This window comes from Schistocerca nitens, chromosome 5, assembly GCF_023898315.1.
Source record: "Schistocerca nitens isolate TAMUIC-IGC-003100 chromosome 5, iqSchNite1.1, whole genome shotgun sequence".
Taxonomy (NCBI): Eukaryota; Metazoa; Arthropoda; class Insecta; order Orthoptera; family Acrididae; genus Schistocerca; species Schistocerca nitens.
The window spans coordinates 307,624,240-307,637,263 of record NC_064618.1 but is presented as its reverse complement, the minus strand read 5'-3'; the positions used below and the strand labels follow the sequence as shown (position 1 = coordinate 307,637,263).

At 42.5% G+C, this 13,024-nt stretch overlaps 1 protein-coding gene across 1 annotated transcript in view; it reads left to right on the top strand.

Annotated features, from left to right (window-relative positions):
• Positions 1–2,369, top strand: part of LOC126259226 (uncharacterized) — a 74,775-nt gene extending 72,406 nt beyond the window's left edge. The window contains exon 7 of the mRNA XM_049955840.1: positions 2,222–2,369. Within this exon, the coding sequence (XP_049811797.1) occupies positions 2,222–2,341 (120 nt within the window). The 3' untranslated portion in view covers positions 2,342–2,369. The remainder of the gene's footprint in view (positions 1–2,221) is intronic.
• Positions 2,370–13,024: the final 10,655 nt, after the last annotated feature.

Here is a 13,024-nt window from a genome sequence, read left to right as displayed (position 1 = left end):
TGTACCACAATGGTAATTTGTGTACTTGTTTTTGAATGTCATGAAATCGTTACTATTACGTGTAAAAAAAAAAAAAAAAAAATGAGCAGAATGGTATTTAAAATTCAGTTGAAAATATATTATCTTTCATTTTATTAAATAAGCGGAAAAAATTTGTACTGGTATAATTTCAAATCTGCTTTTAGGTCATGTGCTCCAGAAAAAGAGAATTTTTCATCACTGATGAAAGTGTTATGCAGATTTTGGAGGCTTGCAGTAGTGATGACAAAGATAATCTGTTACTGGATGAAGGAGATAAAATTTTTCTTGAAGGAGATATGGAAGATGAAAGAGAAAATGTTGTTATAGAAGATCCTGAAAAAGAAATACGTAGCCCACCTAGTAAAAGAAGGCATACAGACGAAATATCAGAACCAAATGCTGAGGTACCTGATTCCCTTCCAGATTTACCAGAATTTAAATGGTCCAGAACTTACCAACCAAGACAATTCAGTGATAACATGAATCATGAATTTGGGAAAGTGCTTTTGTTTTGTGTCAGTGAAAATCGTGAAATGCCACAGCCATTTGAAATTTTTTCTTCCACTATTGGCCTAAAAGATTTGGTGCATGATATATTAATTCCTGAAAGTATTCGGTATGCAGAACAATCGGGCAACGCATTCAGTACAAATGAAGATGAAATCAAGGCATTTCTTGGCATGAACCTGGTAATGGGGTACCATATTTTGCCTACATTTAGAAGCTACTGGGCAACTGAACCAGATTTAGGTGTTCCTTATATAGCCCAGATTATGCCACTACATCAGTTTGAAGAAATTCGAAAGTACTTTTATTTTTTCCAACAATGCAGATCAGTCAATAAAGGAAGACTGCACATACAAAGTGAGACCTGTAATTACCCATTTGAACAAAACCTTCCAGCAATCTCTTAGTGCAACTGGGGCTCAATCTGTAGATGAGCATATGATCAGATTCAAAGGACATAATATTATGCGACAGTATGTCAGAAATAAGCCAGTAAAATCGGGTTTCAAAATGTGGTGCAGATGTAATTCGGAAACTGGCTACCTATTTGAGTGTGATTTATACACTGGCAAAAAAAAAAAAAAAAAAAAAAAAAACAACCCTCAGGTCCTGAAGTAGGGCTTGGTGAGTCAGTAGTTCTGCAACTAACTGACAAAATCACTATCCGGACTAGGATGTGAAATTTACATAGACAGTTTTTTTAGCTCTCCAGCTTTGCAGTATTACCTTGGTTTACAAAATATCAGGTCATGTGGAACAGTGCGCACCAACCGTAAAAACATCTCAAAGACATTCCCTCCAGGCAAGGAAATGAAAAGAGGTGATTCATATAGTCTCACTAGCAATGGTCTGACAATCCTCAAATGGATGGATAACAAGCCAGTTTTTCTACTGACTAATTTGATTTCACCAATACCATGTACGACAGTGAAGAGGCGTCAGTCTGGTTCTTCTGAAAAGATCAATGTTCAGTGTCTTCTTATGATAAGAAAGTACAACAAGGGGATGGGAGGGGTGGACCTTATGGACCAGAAGAAAGTGACTTATGAGATTGACAGGAAGGCAAACATTAAGTATTACCTGAGAATTTTCTTTGATCTTCTTGACATTGGTGTAAACAATGCATATGTCATGTATTCAAAATTGGCAGAAGAATCAGGATTCAAATCAACACTATCATCCCTAGAGTTCAGACAATGCATTGCGAGAAATCTAATTGGAAATTATTCAAGTCGACAAAGGAATTTATCAACAGTAGTGAAAACATCAAGAAGGTTGCAGACCAGTTGCAATCCAAAAAGTCCAGAACACCGAATGATTGTGCTTCAAAGTGTGTTGAAAATCGCACTTACAATATTTGTGAACAGTGTGGTGTTAATTTATGCTTTACTTCAAGCAGAAACTGTTTTTCAGAATTTCCCATCAAATAGACAACATATACACAGCCTCTGTAATTTTTCGATGTATTAAGTGTAATGTGTTCTGTAACTGTCCTTTGAGGACCACAGGGACAAATACGTCCCAGCTTTTTTTTTGCAGTACAAATAAAAATGTTTGAAACAATAACATATTTTGTTTATAAAACCTCCAGTTACCACAGAGATACAAAAATTTTAATCACTAGCACTTTAGTTTTCTTATGTACCTGAAAGGGTTAAATTAAGACTTAAATAAGTCACTTGTATATTTTCAGGTAGAAGATGCAAGAGTTGCAATGCAGCTGTATATGATCTACCGGAAGAAATGGGAAAAGCTGTTCAAAAAGTCAAGAAAGAAACATGCTTCTAAAGACATAACTGTTTCTTCTGAATAATACCTGAAAATAAATTTATTTTTGTAAATGGTGTTTTTTTTTCCTTCTTTTTCTTATATCCTTAATAATGGGTCCCTATTGTTCCAAAGGGAACATTCAATTTTTAAATGTAGTCTACATAATTATGAACCATCTGTTGCATGGAAAATAATAATCTCTGTTTAATCTGAGATTATCACGGTCAATGTTGAAATATCAGCACAATTTTGATTCAACAATCCCTTATCTCTCACCGTATCTCTCAGAATACAGTAAAAAGTAAGAATCCCAGTTTGTATTACTGAAATTGATCTCAAAGTCTGGAAGCAAAGTACTGTATCAAGGCCAGGAAGGTTCCTGTTTACAATGTTAGTAGCTTTGAGAGTTACATTTTTTCCTGAACTTAGTAACACTGACAACTAACGAACTGAAGACTGTAGACTGTCAGTTAATGATTGGAGTCCGTAAGAAGTTTATAATTCTTATAATATGCATTTATAATCAGTACTCAGTGAACATGACATTCATAATATTTAAATTTTCTGTTACATAGTGTCGTTCATGCATTTTACAAATGGTGATAACTCCTCCAGATTTATTCATCTTTAGTTAGCCAGTTGTTACAAGACACCATTTACATATAGTGTGGATTTTTTTTTTTTTCAGTCAGTACATATTACTAATGCTTTCGGTGTGATAATAAGTGGCACATTTATAAAAAGTCTCATATTTAACTCATAATTATAATATAGAATTCTAGGTAGAGTACACACTTCAAAATGAGTAAAAATCAACTCTTCATTATGAGATTAGGTGTTGAGCAATAGGTAGTCACATGAACCAGAAGTTGTGGATTGTTGCTCAGTTTTCAAACCTATATTCTTCTTTTCCCTAGAGTTTAGCTTTTTCTTTCACAAATAATTTCTTAATAAATAATAATTTAAAAAATGCTGCAGCCCTAGCTACTCTGTTTGCTAGCATTTATCTTATTGTACGGAGTGTGCTGTTTTTATGATTTGTAAAAGCCATACTTGTGCTGCCTTATCTATCAGATGAAGCCACCTGGTAGAATTCTGCACAGAGTGCCACCATCTATGTATGGCGTGTGAGTGGTCCATAATCAAGTTAAAGAGAATGCAGCTTCTGTAACCTTTCTAAGGAACACTGTTTGCTGCCCCTTCTATAAGCAGCCTATCACACGGCTGAATACACCATCTCTCGACTTGTTTCTAAAGAACAGCATTCTAAAAATTTGACATCAGCTGACACAGGAACAGTAACCAAAATATAAACATGACACGTGAATAATTCTGTGCTTCACCCAACCACAGTGCTTACACGATGGACATAAGACAAAACGTTAAGAAGTTTAGAAACAGGAAATATTCCTATAGTGCCATCACAAGCTGGACTGGACAGACAGTATTATGAACACAACTCCCAAGAACTTTCATTTGACCTCACAGCTGAGCGTCACTATGGAACCACATTACTAGCAAGAAATTTACCGTATTTACTCGAATCTAAGGCGCACTTTTTTTCCGGTTTTTGTAATCCAAAAAACCGCCTGCGGCTTAGAATCGAGTGTGAAGTAAGTGGAAGTTCTGAAAAATGTTGGTAGGTGCCGCCACAACTAACTTCTGGCGTCGAATATATGTAGCACTACACAGGCATGCTTTGTAGGCACAAAGATAAATACTGGCGCCAAAACCTCTGCATCAGTAAATAAATTTAAAAAAAGGTGGAAGACAAGCTTTTTTTTCTCCGCCCCGAGTTTCGACCACTGCATTTTCATACATTATCCAACGAAGTAAATACAAATTCCGTATTGTTCATCTTCGAATGTAGCAACATTTCAATGTACTACGAAAATCCGACTGGCAAAACTGTTTGGGATTTTTGTCAATATGGCCAACTCTACGTTCTGAATTTTTCCCTACCTGTGAGAAGAGATGGTTGGTAATAGGAACTTTTATGAATTGTGAGTCACATGCAGTATTCTCTTCACCATAAGAATAATACGAATATAAACATTTTGCCATGTATTCTTTTGTGTGTGCTGCTATCTCATTTAAATCCTGTCTGCCTAATAAACTACGAAACAAGAGTGAGACAACAGCAAACGCAGAAGAATATACATATCATGTCATGTTTATATTCGTATTATTCTTGTGCCTAATAGTGATACAGTCAGAAATGAAGCACGGCAATTGACTAGATTTTTAAATCTGAGATGAGTAATTTCTGTGCAGAAAGTAATGTACTAAAGAGGCGTCTGCAAAGATTTTCAAACGGAGAAAAATTTTCGCTAGACTCTTGTTCAGAACATCTTCTATCATACGCAGTCTCTTATTTGGTTCTTGTTGATCATTATCGAAGAAAGCAGCAGTGTATGTAACAACAAATAGCAGTATCTTGCCATTGTTTCGCTCTTCTTCTTCTTCTTCTTTTTTTAAATTGTAAGCGGCAGTAGTGTGCACAAAAGCAAGCCATACCGCGAGCGGCGGCAGGTCATAAACACAAATTATCAGAATGCGACAAACAATGCATGATACAGTACAGTACTGCATTTTCAGCTTAGAGTGACGTAAACACCTATAACAAAGAGAACGGCACTTGTCAGATCAAAGAAAAATAAGCAATCGATTCAAACTAGACGAAGCATGTGAAAAAGGAAGGTTACCCGTATAAATACGGACGGAGCGCTTGACGCGTAGCAATGGCTACCTGGCAAAACTTAACTGATAAGCTTATGACTCGAACCAAACTACTATATAAATTGTGTCTCATATTACAATGGCCCAACTTTGTTTCGATTTGGAGGTGCGGCCTAAAACTTTCTCTCCCCCGAATTTAGAGTCTCAAATTTCAGGTGCGGCTTAGATACGGGAAATTTTTTTTTCCTTGATTTCGAGTCTCATTTTTCAGGTGCGGCTTCGATTCGAGTAAATACAGTAAATTGGCAACTAAATGACCACCACCGGGATTGACATTTGTTATGTACTGCCCACACATTTGCAATCAGAAGATAATATTTGTTGAACATCATCAGTGAAATTTGGCTTCTGAATTCTCCCCCAACACTAAGGGTCACACAAATCATTGTGCCCCTGATGACACAGTGGTGAAAGAAGCTCCTTACCTCCTGATCTGAAAGGTCAAATTTACTATGTGCAGAGTAAAACTCATGTTAAAACATGACTGGAGGGGTGCCAGAGACACTACTACTAATTGCGTAGCACCCAAAAAGCTTCAGAAAAGAAAGGGGGGCTTATAAATATGCAACATTGACAACTATACTTAATTCATCATAGGAATAAACCTGTTGTAAACAAACGCAAGCATGATGACTGGCCAGCAGCCATAACTCTCATCCATTGGTGTTCTGCTCTTGGTATTAGGTCCAACTTATGTATTAGATATCTTATTAGTACACTATGTGATCAAAAGTATCCGGACACCTGGCTGAAAATGCCTTACAAGTTCGTCTTGCCCTCCATCGGTAATGCTGGAATTCAATATGGTGTTGGTCCACCCTTAGCCTTGATGGCAGCTTCCACACTCACAGGATTGGTTCAGTCAGGTGCTGGAAGGTTTCTTGGGGAAAGGCTGCCCATTCTTCAGAGTGCTGCACTGAGGAGAGGTATACATGTCGGTCGCTGAGGCCTGGCATGAAGTCGGCGCTCCAAAACATCCCAAAAGTGGTCTGTGGGATTCAGGTCAGGACTCTGTGCAGGACAGTCCATTACAGGGATGTTATTGTCGTGTAACCACTCCGCGACAGGCCGTGCACTATGAACAGATGCTCGATCGTGTTGAAAGATGCGGTCGCTATCCCTGAATTGCTCTTCAACAGTGGGAAGCAAGAAGGTGCTTAAAACATAAAAGGAGGCCTCTGCTGTGATAGTGGCACGCAAAACGACAATGGATGCAAGCCTCCTCCATGGAAAACATGACCACACCATAACACAACCGCCTCCAAATTTTACTGTTGGCACTACGCACACCGGCAGACGATGTCCACCGGGCATTCGCCATACCCACACCTTGACAACAGATCGCCACATTGTGTGATTTGTCATGCCACACAACATTTTTCCACTATTCAGTTGTCCAATGTTTATGCTCCTTACACCAAGCGAGGCGTTGTTTGGTATTTACTGGCGTAATGTGTGGCTTATGAGCAGCCGCTAGACCATGAAATCCAAGTTTTCTCACTTCTCACCTAACTGTCATAGTACTTGCAGTGGATCCTGATGCAGTTTGGAATTTCTGTGTGATGGTCTTGATAGATGTCTGCTTATTACACATTACGACCCTCTTCAGCTGTCGGCTGTCTCTGTCAGACAACAGACGAGGTCGGCCTGCACACTTTTGTGCTGTACGTGCCCCTTCACATTTCCACTTCATTATCATCTCGGAAACAGTGGGCCTACGGATGTTTAGGAGTGTGGAAATGTCGCTTACAGACATATGACACAAGTGACACCCAATCACCTGAACACGTTTGCAGTCCGTGAGTTCAGCGGAACACTCCATTCTGCTCTCTCACGGGTGTCTGATGACTACTGAGGTCACTGATATGGAGTACGTGGCAGTACAATGCCCTTAATGTGAAAAACATGTGTTTTTGGGGGTGTCCAGATACTTTTGATCACATAGTGTTCGCCATTGTAAATGAAACTTTAAGACATTCTGATGTATTAACAGCTATCAACATTTTTCTTAATCATACTTTAGCTAAGTGATTGCGTGCAGTCACAGTTTCCATAAATACTACTTGTGCTCTGATTGTCTCGCTGTTAATACGTTCTGTGAAAATGGGTGACACTGCTTCCTGCTTCATTGTGAAACAAGCACAGGCAATATAGTTCATTGTGAGAAACAAGTTGTTCTTAATGTTTTTTTACAAGCTTACAGAGAAAAATCAGCTCCGACATTTTTCAAGAAACACTTTGTAATAAGTAAAAGATCATATTCTAATTATATGTGTGGTGTGATCGGGTAGCATTGTAGAATGAAATTCACGTGGTCTGGGGTGACAGTTCGAATTTCGATTTGAATACTACCTAGATCATTTAAAAATGAAATTCAACAGATATATGTTAATTAACTCATACTTAACCAACACTTTTCAAGAAAAATTCACACCTTTTAGCTTCTAATTACATATTGCATGCAAACTTCTGGTTTTCATTGCAAATATAAATTCTTAAGTATTGATATTTTATAAGAGATCGTTAAAGATTGTTGGAGTTAAGAAAACATTACACATACAAGTTTTTTGAAGAAAAATGAAAAATTAAATACTCTTTATTTGAATAGGCCCATTGTTTTGTAGGACAGATGTGGTCTCACATGAGCTGGAGTGATAAGCAGCATCTTAGAAACATCGAACACACTATGCAATGCTGCATTTTTGTAGTTGTCACTGTACCACTGCTATATGAATCCAATGCCCCCTGTGGTTCAGGGGTTAGAATAGGCCTGAGGTATTCCTGCCTCTCGAAAGAGGCGACTAAAAGGAGTCTCACACATTTCGGCCTTCATGTGATGGTCCACTGTTGGGTTTGATCTCCATCTTTCTAAATTTTCCCGAAGAGCGAGCCAATTGGGGAAAGGCGCCTTACATGGTGCATCGTGTCCATTGTGCATTGAAATCTTTAGCCCACTTTCTCGTCGTCAATTGCAGTCGCGCACATTCTCCATCTCCTGGGTGAGGACACCTTCCTAGGTGCGTTTTCCACCATGCACTATGCAGTGTTGCTTTCTGTGCCGACGGTGACCATGAACTTCTTAGCACCTCATATCCAGCCAGTCTGTTGCGATAGGGCCGCTATGTGCCCTGTTGGTTGTAGCCCCCTGACAACACAGGGATTGCTCTGCTGATGCCTGTGCCATTAACTCCCCACGTATGCCACTGAGTAGGTGCCCATCTCCCTGGGGCTTTGGGACTCCAGGCAATGGCCATCCTGCCAAGTGGCCCTTGGTGAGGCTGGATGGCAACCATGAGGATGGCCCCTGGTCGGAGTGGGTGACATCAGGGCAGATGACACGCCCTGAAGTGTAGTACTTCATCTCTTGCTGGTGGTCTGCCGCCAGGAGTCTCTAAGCGGGCAAAGTCTAACTTCAGTGGTAAGAAATATGACCCCAAATTGTTCCCATCCCTAGCCACACCATGGGAAGAACGCCAGGCTAAGGATGGCAGTGAAGCTCATTCACCCTGGTACCTCGTATGTACAAGAGTTGATGGGGAATCTTTCATGATCATGAAGCCTCAGTTTTTTGTGGAGCATTGGGAGGTGGACGGCATGTCCAAAATGTGCTCTGAGTCAGTCTTGATAAAAACAGTGCCCAGTCTCGGGCATTACTCGCTTGTGACAAGTTGGGGGATGTTTCTGTTACCATCACACCCCATAAGAGCTTAAATACGGTCCAGGGCATTATAAAGCACAGGGACCTTCTTTTGCAGTCTGACGAGGAGCTACATGCCAATTTAGAGCACCGAGATGTTCATTTCGTCCGGCACGTCCATCGAGGTCCGAGGGATAATTAGGTTGCCACTGGTGCCTTCATCTTGGACTTCGAGGGTGACACATTGCTCCAGAAGGTCAACGTGATGGTCTACTGCTGTGACGTCCCTCCCCCGGCAGGATCTTTAAATGCTGGCAGTTCGGCCATATATCTTCCTGCTGTACTTCCAGCACCACATGTCGAGATTGTGGACATCCATCACATCCCAATACTCCATGTTCCCCATCTCCAATCTGTGTCAGCTGTGGAGCACATCATTCACCTTGCTCGCCAGACTGCAGAATTTTACAGAAAGAGAGGAAAATCATGGAATATAAGACCCTGGACCGACTGACCTACACTGAGCTAAGAGGAAATTTGAGTGCCTACATCATGTGGCTATGACCTCGCCTTACGCCGCTGCTACGAGAACAGTTGTCGCCCCATCAGTTCCTCGGCACATTCCTTTCGCCTCTCAGAACCAGAAGACTACACTTGCACCCTTGACGGTGGGGGGCACTTCCCTCCCTGTTGCTCCCGCACCACCTACTTTGGGAGCACAGCCCCTCAACCATCGAGGATATCAGTCACCATTTCTGAGCCGGAGAAGTGTAAGTCTTCTTCAGCACCTCTCGCTAGGAAGGGGTCCCTTGGGTCACTTCCTTCCCAGGTTTCTGCTAGTGGGAAAGATGACACCCACCAGTGGCTGAAGAGGCCAAAAGCAGCTAGTCGTAGGGCTTCGCGCTCATCCTCTGTCCCGGAGACTGAATCAGTGAAGTTCTCCCAGACAGGGAAACCCAAGGAGGAACGAGAGAAATCCAAAATGGTCGCCAAGGCCAAGGAAATTGCGGTAGTATCCACACCACCGCTACCTACAAACTCTGTGCATGAGGATGAGGTGGAGATTCTGGCGGCCTCTGAGGACTTAGATCTCGCTGCACCCTCAGACACAATGGATATAGACTGCTCAGGCAAAAAGTCGGTTGCAGTAGGTGACCCTGCGGCTTAACTGCCTCACTGAATGTTCCATACCTTCCCAGTCTCACGGTGTCATCCTCCAGTGGAATTGCGGTAATTTTTTCCACCGCCTGGCTGAGCTACGGCAACTGTTAAGCTTTATACGTGCTTTCTGCATTGCCTTCCAGGAAACCTGGTTCCCAGCAATGCAGACCCCTGCCCTCCACAGCTATAAGGGATACTACAGGAAACATAGTGACTATAATCGAGTGTCAGGTGGAGTTTGCATTTATGTCCGAAACTCAGTCTGTAGTGAACCTGTGCCCCTTCAAACCCTTCTTGAAGATGTGGCTGTCAGAATAAGGACGACACAGAAATTAGTTGTCTGCAATGTATATCTTCCTCCAGATGGTGCAGTATCCCTGAATGCATCAAGTGCACAGATTGACCAACTCCCTAAACTTTTCCTACTTTTGGGAGATTTGAACACCCATAACCTCTTATGGGGTGGCACTGTGCTTACTGGCAGAGGCAGAGATGTCGCTACTTTACTGTCTCAATTCGACCTCTGCCTCTTAAATTCTGGGGCCGCCACACATTTCAGTGTGGCTCGTGGTAGTTACTTCTATATCTACATCCATACTCCGCAATCCACCATACGGTGCGTGGCGGAGGGTACCTCGTACCACAACTAGCACCTTCTCTCCCTGTTCCACTCCCAAACAGAACGAGGGAAAAATGACTGCCTATATGCCTCTGTACGAGCCCAAATCTCTCTTATCTTATCTTTGTGGTCTTTCCGCGAAATGTAAGTTGGTGGCAGTAAAATTGTACTGCAGTTAGCCTCAAATGCTGGTTCTCTAAATTTCCTCAGTAGCGATTCACGAAAAGAACGCCTCCTTTCCTGTAGAGACTCCCACCCGAGTTCCTGAAGCATTTCCATACCACTCACGTGATGATCAAACCTACTAGTAACAAATCTAGCAGCCCGCCTCTGAATTGCTTCTATGTCCTCCCTCAATCCGACCTGATAGGGATCCCAAACGCTCAAGCAGTACTCAAGAATAGGTCGTATTAGTGTTTTATAAGCGGTCTCCTTTACAGATGAACCACATCTTCCCAAAATTCTACCAATGAATCAAAGACGACTGTCTGCCTTCCCCACAACTGCCATTACATGCTTGTCCCACTTCATATCGCTCTGAAATGTTTCGCCCAAATATTTAATCGACGTGACTGTGTCAAGCGCTACACTACTAATGGAGTATTCAAACATTACAGGATTCTTTTTTCTATTCATCTGCATTAATTTACATTTATCTATATTTAGAGTTAGCTGCCATTCTTTACACCAATCACAAATCCTGTCCAAGTAATCTTGTATCCTCCTACAGTCACTCAATGACGACACCTTCCCATACACCGCAGCGTCATCAGCAAACAGCCGCACATTGCTATCCACCCTATCCAAAAGATCATTTATGTAGATAGAAAACAACAGCGGACATACCACACTTCCCTGGGGCACTCTAGATGATACACTCACCGTCGAGGACAATGTACTGGGTTCTATTACTTAAGAAGTCTTCGAGCCACTCACATACTTGGGATACTTGGCCATTGATTTATCAATTTGCAGCCCAGGACTTCTCCCTTCTATCCACTGGAGAACACATGACGACCTGTGTGGTAGTGACCACTTCCCCACCTTCTTGTCACTGCCCCAGTGTCAAGCCCACGGACACCTGCCCACATGGGCTTTAAACAATGCAGACTGGGAAACTTTCATTTCTGCTGTCGCCGTTGAATCTCCCCCACACAGTAACATCGATATGATGGTTGAGCACGTGACTACAACAATCGTTTCTGTGGCACTTGACATATATCGAGGCCACGAATTGGTTTACACCGACAGCCAACGGCTTGATGGCTGAAGGTCATGTTGGCTTCGTGTATGTCTATGGAGGACATACTGGACAGTATTCCTTGCCCAATGGCTGCAATGTTTTCACTGCCGAGCTGGTGGGCCTTCTGAAGCTGCCTGTCCCATTTCCTGTAGGAATTTTTAAAAGTTATAGTTTTCAAGGCACTTGTGGTTTTGGCCTTGTTCGACACCTTTATTCAGGAGAACAAAAACTAGTCTCTTAGTGGTCGCCAGAAGTAGCTGAAGCAATTGGACGTTGGCGAGCTCTACAGTGGCACCTTTCCCTGGAGCATATCATAGCCTTTAAATGGCTCCATGCCCATGTTGCCAACTTATCAAATGATGAAAGCAGGAGTGTTGGGAGAGATATGTCTTGACTATTGGGTGCCATACGTCACCTTCCCAAGTCTGGGCAAAGATCAAACGTGTTTTCAGGTACCAGACCCCAACAGGTGTTCCCCATGTTAACATAAATGGCGTGTTATCTACCGACGCAAACGTGATTGCCGGGAACTTTGCTGAGCACTATGCTCAACCTAGTGCACCACTGTGGCGTTTGCCTAGCGACAGCAGCTTTTAAGATGAGTCTGGTGACCAGCGTCCTTGTAGAGGCCGGAGTCCCTCCGTTGCAGGTCAGGCATGCACAACTGCTGGCCAGTCACATTGCACACATTTGTAGTTCTCCTGCGCATCCGAATCACTGTCTCCTTTTCCCACCCCCGGCAGTTCATCTCCCGCATCGGCGGCCCAGGTCAGGGCTTCTAATTGCAGTTTGTGTCCAATCCCTTCTTTCTGAACTGGAGTCCTTGCCTTTACCACCTATATTTGAGGTCCATTCACGTACACCTCAATGGTGTACACCTAGACTGCGGCTTCAGCTGGACCTTTCACATGGCCCTGAGGACTCAGTTAACCCCACAGCTCTCCATTGCCACTTCCTCTTGATACTTGACATGTATCGAGGCCACGAAGTGGTTTACACCGACAGCCAACGGCTTGATGGCTGAAGGTCATGTTGGCTTCGTGTATGTCTATGGAGGACATACTGGACAGTATTCCTTGCCCAATGGCTGCAATGTTTTCACTGCCGAGCTGGTGGCTACATATCGTGCTCTGGAGCACATTCGTTCTTGCCCTGGGATGTCGTTTCTTCTGCGTACTGACTCCTTGAGCAGCCTACAAGCTATCGACCAATGCTACCCTCGTCTTCCTTTGGTAGCGACAATCCAGGAGTCCATCTATGCCCTGGAACGGTCAGGTCATTCAGTGGTGTTTGTCTGGACCCCAGGTCACATCGGAATCCCAGGCAA